This window comes from Rhodamnia argentea, chromosome 3 (assembly GCF_020921035.1).
Source record: "Rhodamnia argentea isolate NSW1041297 chromosome 3, ASM2092103v1, whole genome shotgun sequence".
Lineage (NCBI taxonomy): Eukaryota > Viridiplantae > Streptophyta > Magnoliopsida > Myrtales > Myrtaceae > Rhodamnia > Rhodamnia argentea.
In genome coordinates, this window is record NC_063152.1 from 31742314 (window position 1) to 31749996 (window position 7683).

At 38.4% G+C, this 7683-nt stretch overlaps 2 protein-coding genes across 3 annotated transcripts; both read right to left on the reverse strand.

Annotated features, from left to right (window-relative positions):
• Positions 1-463: 463 nt before the first annotated feature.
• LOC115746412 (tetraspanin-10) lies at positions 464-3232 on the reverse strand. 2 transcript variants are annotated; one of them, XM_030682159.2, is made up of 11 exons: positions 2935-3232; positions 2423-2535; positions 2250-2304; positions 2087-2142; positions 1652-1699; positions 1531-1579; positions 1334-1417; positions 1185-1252; positions 796-921; positions 648-723; positions 464-549 (listed from the first exon to the last, which is right to left on the reverse strand). In XM_030682159.2, the coding sequence occupies exons 1-11, from the start codon at positions 2986-2988 to the stop codon at positions 484-486; spliced, it is 795 nt and encodes a 264-aa protein (XP_030538019.1). In that variant the 5' UTR covers positions 2989-3232; the 3' UTR covers positions 464-483. The 2 variants fall into 2 exon arrangements, with proteins under 2 accessions (XP_030538019.1, XP_048131977.1); XM_048276020.1 differs by lacking the exon at positions 2935-3232 and adding an exon at positions 2615-2770 and having other exon boundaries at positions 2423-2559.
• Positions 3233-5183: 1951 nt separating this feature from the next.
• LOC115746413 (remorin-like) lies at positions 5184-7069 on the reverse strand. Its single transcript, XM_030682160.2, has 5 exons — positions 6679-7069; positions 6145-6192; positions 5924-6011; positions 5732-5813; positions 5184-5583 (listed from the first exon to the last, which is right to left on the reverse strand). The coding sequence occupies exons 1-5, from the start codon at positions 6875-6877 to the stop codon at positions 5383-5385; spliced, it is 618 nt and encodes a 205-aa protein (XP_030538020.2). The 5' UTR covers positions 6878-7069; the 3' UTR covers positions 5184-5382.
• Positions 7070-7683: the final 614 nt, after the last annotated feature.

The window sequence follows — 7683 nt, forward strand, 5'->3', positions numbered from 1 at the left end:
CGAAGAGATCGACTTCAAATTGCCCCTTCAACATATAATTTGTCCTCTTCAGCTACTGATTTCTCATTGCACGTGAAAAGTCTTCACGGAGCTACCACTTGTCCGAATCAAATATCGAAATTCTCCTTATATTGCAATTGGCAAATAAAGATCTCTCATTACGTATAACTTCAAAAGGTAAGAAGAGAAACCAATATGAAGTTTACTTATATTAACGAATCTATATTTCTTCCACAAGACAACAACAGACAAATACAGAAGCATTTGAAACCTTCAATGTTTACAATTCATTCTTCCAACTACTAAGCTCACAAAGCACATGTTTGGGTTCGCAGAACAAATCACGATGAAGAAGCAAGCCCAACATATTTTATCTAGTGTGAAAAATGACACCGGCTTGCTCTCAGACAAGTCTTGTTTGAAGAGAAGTCTCTCGAAGTTTCGCAATGGTGAATCCTTTTTCGGATTACAGGCCTGCTTTTCTCAAGTTTTAGAATGGTTCCGGGCAGCATTTTGCCTCGCACAGCATCCGATGAAATAAATCAATGACTGGAGAAGTGCAATTAGAAGAAGATCAGGAAAAAAGACCAACTAGAAATCTAAGTAAGATAGAACAACCCTTTATCTTCTGATTCAGCTTGCCTTACCAAGACAACGAACAGGATCACGTTGAAAATTGCAACCACCCTCCACTCGGTCTTCATGTACTGAGCAACTCCAGCCCTAGGACAGCAACAGTCAGACATATCCTAACAGCAGGAGAAATAAGAGAAGCACTGAAGCAATGACATTTACTTGCACGAATCACAATTGTAGCACTTCACAGATCGGGAGTTCTTATAGAGCTTGCAGTCCTTGTTGGAACTAACGGGATGGTAGCTCAAGTCGTAGTACGACGCATTCACAGCAGGGTAACCACATCTAAGATAAAAAATAGGTTCATGACAATAAAGATTTACATCAGTTACAAAGAACTTTTGCCAATGTAGAATTTCAATCAAACAATTCCAAAAAGAAACAGCATGGATTTCAATTTCCTGCTTTTGTTACCTATCTTTTCAAATTCTGCAAATATGATTACCTAATTTTGAGAAGGATATCGAATTCCTATAGTAGGGGTCTATGGCAAGGAGGGGAATGAGCAAAAAAGGATCTTTGAGTTGAGAGACAACAAAGGCACATACTCAGATGGAGGTCGGCAACAACCAGCTTCAATTGGGGTTAATTTTGCTGATTTATATTGTCTGAGAGTCTGGAATCACAAAGCAGTTAGTCTCAAATAATGTCAATATGATCATTTAGACCAATCAGAACCCCAAGTGACCAATTAGACCTTATATTTCTTCGATAAATCATTGCAGTCCTCAGATTTAACAAGACAACTCTTCAAGTGCTCCCAGTTATGTCCATCCTTTAACTGAATAGAAAAGCCAATTGAGTCTTAAGTTATAACAATCAGCAGAAAGACAAAAACAAATCAGAAGAATGGCATGCAACAAAATAAAGGCACATTTCTAATACAACACTTACTTGTTTTAGAAACCACGAACTGTAATCCTGAAGTTGATACTCTTTGTACCTAAGAAGACACAGTAATGAGAATAGGGTTGTTCAACTCTGATGCTGTCAGATAACGTAAATGAATGCTTACTTTAAGCCGGTTACGCTGTGCCCCGAACCATTGTTTGTCACAATGAAGCTAAAAAAGTGCACAAAAATATTTCAGCATCCGAGTCAACACAGGATTAGGATATGAAACTCATGAAGTTATTTATCAAGAATTCCAACTCATAATCTGAATCTTAAACATTAGCATGCGAAATAATCATTTATCAAGCTTTCATAAAATGATAATCATCAAGCATTGATAAAATGTGCAGATCTTTTTAGAGTAAAAATTTTATAAACTTGAAACAAGAGAATACCAGTAGCTTGTAAATTCAGTTAGAGTACCCCATTTTCAAATAATGGTTGAGCATCCTTCTGCCAACTTATATTAAGTTCTTTTTCCAAACATCTAAAAGTCTGCCTGAGCTCATGAAGCATAAAATACAGATCAACAAAGGCTTTTGTAAGATGTACTTACGCTAGCACAGTGAAGACAAGGATTCCCACCAATATCAGGCATAACAAGATCAGGTACTGTATAGTGTCAAGTTAAGATCATTGCAAAAGGGAAAAAAAATGCAAGGGAAAAAATAGCAGTTGTCTCTAGAAATGAAAATGTACACTGAATGTGATAAGGATACAGCCCACAACAGTATCGAGTTGTTCTTTAATGCGCCAAGAAAGCCAATTATTGATCTGAAAGTCGAAACAAACAAGCTAGCCATTACATATCCGAGATAAAAGGCAATGCAGAGGAATACTAACCCAAGAATTGTGCCAGATTAAATGAAGAACAGGAGCAAAGAAAACTCACATTACGAATATAAATGCCCCAAGACCCAGAACAGGAAGAGTGAGAGACTTTCGGCAATTGTCATCATGAGTACTCATCCACACGCCAAACCCTATAACAGCTACAGCCAAAAGCTGCACGAACAAGCAAACATAGAACTCACGCCTGAATCAAGATCACACGTTTCTTCCCTTTACCACTTCTGCACAGGACTTCGACTGAAGCTTCAGTATACCAGACAACTAAATCACGAGTACCCAATACGAAATAACCCATGGCTAGAACGCTTTACAAGCTAAAGGAAGACAGGACTTTGCAGAAAACTACAGAATGCGCACAACAAAGAGGCCGGCATTCTGAGTGACACCATGACCTAGTCATAGAAACTGTGGAAAATTGGGAAAAACACGAACATAAGCCGGAAAAGTGAACAACAAACAAATGGGTACTCTGACATTGCAAGTAAATAACGTAAAGGAGGTTCCTTTGAGGATAATCCTGACTTTAAAGCCAGAAGAAATTAGAAATTATACCATAGTGATAAAGTTGATCCATCTGATGACAAACGTGCTCGTTCCGACTCCCATCTATGTAATCTCTCCCTCTCTCTCTCTGAACTCATACAACAAGAGACACAGAAAGAAAGAGAAACGGTCTGCTGCTTCGGCTACGTGTAATAGAAGAAGATGTTCCTTGAGAGCAAAAATGGCCGCTTGCAGTGCAAGGGAAGAGAAGAAAGGTTTTGTTGGGGTAATTTGTGGGAAGGATGGAGGAGACAAGGGCATTTATGTCCAAAAGCCAACAATACTGGCACATGGTCGCAGCATGTCTCCTTCCACCTTCCACACCGAGAAAAAAAGAAGCAGTACTCATTCCATGGGACAATCCATGTCATGGTCTTATGTCTCTCCCCATCTGTTTTCATCATCAACACAACCTTTTCTCTGGTCCTCGCGTCAACTAACAAGGTTGACTCTTGTAGTGTGACTCCGACACGAGAGCAGTCATTTCGCGTCATCCTACGGAGGAGTCAGTGGAAATCTCTCTTACTATCCCATGAGCAGTTATGTTGAGGGTGCCTTTAATTATTCGAATATAGTTTGAGGTAGGATAAGATAAAATGAGATTACAAATCTTATACATTATTTTTTGAATTGATAAATGTCCCAACATAATATGAATATCGGACTGTGTCCTCGGCGACGTTGTAGGTGCCGAGCCAGATTCGAGCTTCTTCCGCGGGTCTCGATAGCGAATTTGCCCGAGACCCTCCTCTAGACGCTGCAGAACGAGCACTCCTAGGCGGAATTTTGGGAAATTCTGCATGGTGGGGATCAGATCTGCGGCCGTCGCGGACTCGCGATGGTTTCGATCTAGGGTATGCCAACCACCTCTTTTGTATTTTTTATTCGGCATTTTATCTAGGTATATTCGGTCTGGAAGATGTTGCCAAGCACTGAATAGAATAATTTGTTATACTATCCATACTCTAATCGGACCACCAAACGCAACCTAGGAGGTGCAATTTGAAAGAAGCAATACGGTTTCACCACAGCTTGAAAAATGAATGATTCTACGGATTTTCTTGTACAAGCCAATGAGCCTTGGTCAATTTCTTTTGCTCCCGAACTTCGAGCTTGGATAGGTAACGCATTTAACCAAGGCTTCCGATTATTTGTAACAAATGAATTTGTTAACATATGCTTTACTTTAAGGACTACTTTCAAAAGCATTTGTTAAGCAAATAATAAAAAAGAAATTTCATGTTTTTCAACGAATTATTTTTCTCATATTATGTATAATCACTACCATGATAAATTGAAATATTTTTACTTAAGTGTGTTGAATAAGAGTTTTGAGAACAATCGTTAACAAGACTATTTTAAAAAGGGGAATTTTGCATTTTTTTTCAAAAGGACTTCTAAACCTTTTTTTTTAATATGAAGCAGAAGTTCCATTTACGTACATGATTTATTTTGGATTTATACGTGGGTATTTCGTCGAGAAAATTACAGAAAAAAAATCTTAAATTTATTGCAATTGTGTTAATTCGGTTCTAAACTTTTTCTTTTGCCAATTTCGTCCCAAACCTTTTGTATTTGTGCCAATTGAGTCCGTCCAGCCAATTTTAGCTGAAAATTATTGACGTGGATGCGGGCCTTCCCACGTGGCATATCTAGTGCCAATGTCGACATTTTTAATAATATTTTATATTTTTTTGTTTTCATTTTTCTTTTCTTTACTTTTTTTTTTTGGCTGGACTTAGGGCCGTCAAGGGCTACAACAGCCTCACCTGATCTGCACGAGCTTGTGGCTAGCGAGGGTCGGTTGGTGACCCTTGCCAGCCCTAAGTCAAGGGAAAATTTTGAAAAATTAAAGAAAAGACAAGAAAAAAAATAAAAATAAGGTAATTTTTTTTTAAATATTATTAAAATTTGTGCACACTAGCGCCAACCGTGTCGCATAGAAGGCCGAAGTCTATGTCAGCAATTTTCGGCCAAAATTGAATGAATTGACTCAATTGGCAACACGCGATAAGGTTTACGACTAATTAAGTAAAAAAAATGTTTAGAAATAAATTAGCAAAAGTAAAAATTTAAAACTGAATTAATATAATTACAATAAATTTAGGGTTTTTCTAGTAATTTTCCCTATTTCGCCTCACTCTCCAATACTCAATGAAGCGGAGTACCTCCTGCGTTGTGAATGCATTATCCGGAATAACTCGACCAGTTACATAGCCAATTGCCAAAATGAGTTTTTGACAGAATATGCAGGAGTCTTGTAGCCAATCTCCGTGAGATCACCATATAAATCCATTTTGTCTCATAAAGAACACATCAACATCGTAGTGCCTATGCACAAGAAATATCATGAAAACACCAAAGACCAAAGCAAAATGCAGAATCACTTAAAAGATCCATTATTTTTTGTATTTCTTTTAAAACATCAAGTAGAATTTCGTATGTCCATGGGAATTTTCAGCTGGTGCAGCACCCCAGAAGCTTTCTAGGAGTGTAGCCAGTGGCCCGGAACTTCGCCGCAGTCTCTTCAATCTTGATGAAACTCTCGCCTTTCTTGGCTTCGACCATCGCCCTCTTCTCCTCTGCTGCCTTGTGAATCTCGGCTATCTTGTTCTTCATCAGCTCCGCATTTTCCGCCTTCTTCTTCTCCAGTTTTTCCTGTGGGTCATCGTGCGAGAATGTTAACAAAAAGCCCCCATTTTAAGAGGCTCTGTGTTCGGGCGATTTTTGAGGGAGTTACCCTGTTCAAGTTTTTCATGTGCTTCAATTTAGTGTGTGATTAAGACAATGCAGAAGACTTAATTACCTCCATTTTCTTTAGCTCTGCCTCCACAGCTGCTCTTTTTGTGTTTTCCCATGCTCCAATGCCTGAGAGCTTCTTATATGTCCTGTTTCAAAATCCAATGCAAGTATAATTAGAGGCACTGAGCCCAGAACAGACAGTTCAGAACTCTGATTCTTCCAAGTCTATATGTAGTAAGGAGTTGAGGGCTCTCACTTGTTCTCTACTTTGGTTTTCTCACTCTCCTCCCATGCTCTGATCAAGGCCAGCCTTTTCTCTGTTTCAACTCTTGCAAGAACAGCATCTGAGGACACAGGCAGTATAAGCAGAGATTGCATAAAATGTTTTCACTGTCTAAAGTGAAATCTAGGCCCACTGGATTGAAAAAAGAAAAAAAGATGTCAAATTTTGTTAAAATAAATTTTCTCAAAATATACCTCTATCAATTGATCCCCCTGAATTTTTCTCCGCAGGATCTGCTACCTCTGCAAACAACAAAATTCTAGACTAAAGACAAGATTTTTTTTGCGATAAACAAATATGGGTTTCAGGAGATGTCTACCTATAGACAATTTTCTTGCTTCTTTCTTTTTCAAATGCTGTACTGTGCTGTTACTGTGAGTCAAATCAGTCCAAACTTCATCAAGATCAACCTAACAGTTTCTAACCTAGCATGACAGACACTTCACTCGATTTACTTACAATCTTTTCATCATCTGCTCATCCCTTCAAGCATTAATGTGTTTTTCTTGACATCAACTGAACACTGAAAACAATCAACAAAACTAGGACTACTGATCTTACAGCTTCCCAACTTGGCATGAGTTCATTCAGAACCACAATCTTTTGAAAAACTAAACAAGACACCGCAATCATCTCTTTAAAGTTTGCATACATCCTCATGTGGATTACTCTCTGAGAGAGAGAGAGAGAGAGAGAGAGAGAGAGAGAGAGAGAGAGATTTCAATTACTTCGAGGGACTGCAGGTGAATATTTCTCTGCAACAGCTGGCGAAACATTTTTCTCAGGAGCATCTTTTTCTTCTTTCTTAGCACGAGAAGTCTTTTCTTCAGGAGGTGGTGGTGGTGGTGGTGGTCGTGTTGTTGGTGGCGGCGGTGGCGGCGGTGGGGGTGGTGCCTGAGATTCTGCTTTCTTCTCTTGCTCTGCCATCAGTTACTCCTCCAATTCAGCCCCCAAAACTTACCAAAAGCAGGGAAAAAGTCTGATGAAAAACTTTCAGACTCGCTGCAATTAAGCCCAGAACCCAAAAAGTCAAGAGTCGAGAGAGGAGACAAAAAAATGGAAACAGGCTGTTCTCGATAGTGCTGGAAACTCCTAGGTGGGTTGTAAGTTTGGTAAAAACAGGAACAAAGACCAAGATTTATATAGTTGATCACTCACTAATTCTATCTTGGTACGAACGTCACAAGAAAAAATTATTTGTCTGGTCCTTTTTCTGGTGTTTTCTTTAATTTTCAAAACATGGGACTTTATCAGAAAAGATTGTTTCATCCCCAGCATGTGCCACTTGTCCTTTGACTATGGTGCAACCTTGGAAAGGAGTCGTAAATGGGGTGAAAAAGTTGCAAAACGCACTTGGGTGCTTTTAAAGAAATTGGTTAATGATATGGTATACGCATTTATGGTGCTAAAAAAAATCAATTTTTTCCCCCTATTTTTAGGATATTCAGTAATCAAGCTCTTGCCAATAAAAGATGGATATCGATCGTGATGAATGCCAGAAATGCTAAGCTTAATCATGGTTTTTAATGTTGCTCCATTATTTCCAGCATTCCAAGAAAAGAGAATCAACTCATTCATTTCGGAGTGCGTTCATTCCACGAAAAAATAACAAAATTTAAAAAATATTTTTTCAAAAATGATTAGTTACATTGCTTAGAAAAATTAGTTAACCGAAAGATATTTTCATTATCAACATCTACTTATGCATGACTATTTCTGTAAATGGTGAACAT

Coding starts and splice junctions, on each gene's coding strand:
- LOC115746413 (XM_030682160.2), bottom strand. CDS start 6,877: ATGGCAGAGCAAGAGAAGAAAGCAGAATCTCAGGCACCACCCCCACCG. Junction 6,193..6,678: donor TTCACCTGCAGTCCCTCGAA/GTAATTGAAATC, acceptor TGTTGTTTGCAG/AGGTAGCAGATCCTGCGGAG. Junction 5,814..5,923: donor AAAACCAAAGTAGAGAACAA/GTGAGAGCCCTC, acceptor ATTTTGAAACAG/GACATATAAGAAGCTCTCAG.
- LOC115746412 (XM_048276020.1), bottom strand. CDS start 2,677: ATGGGTTATTTCGTATTGGGTACTCGTGATTTAGTTGTCTGGTATACT. Junction 2,305..2,422: donor GGGGCATTTATATTCGTAAT/GTGAGTTTTCTT, acceptor TTCGACTTTCAG/ATCAATAATTGGCTTTCTTG. Junction 1,580..1,651: donor CACAGCGTAACCGGCTTAAA/GTAAGCATTCAT, acceptor GTGTCTTCTTAG/GTACAAAGAGTATCAACTTC.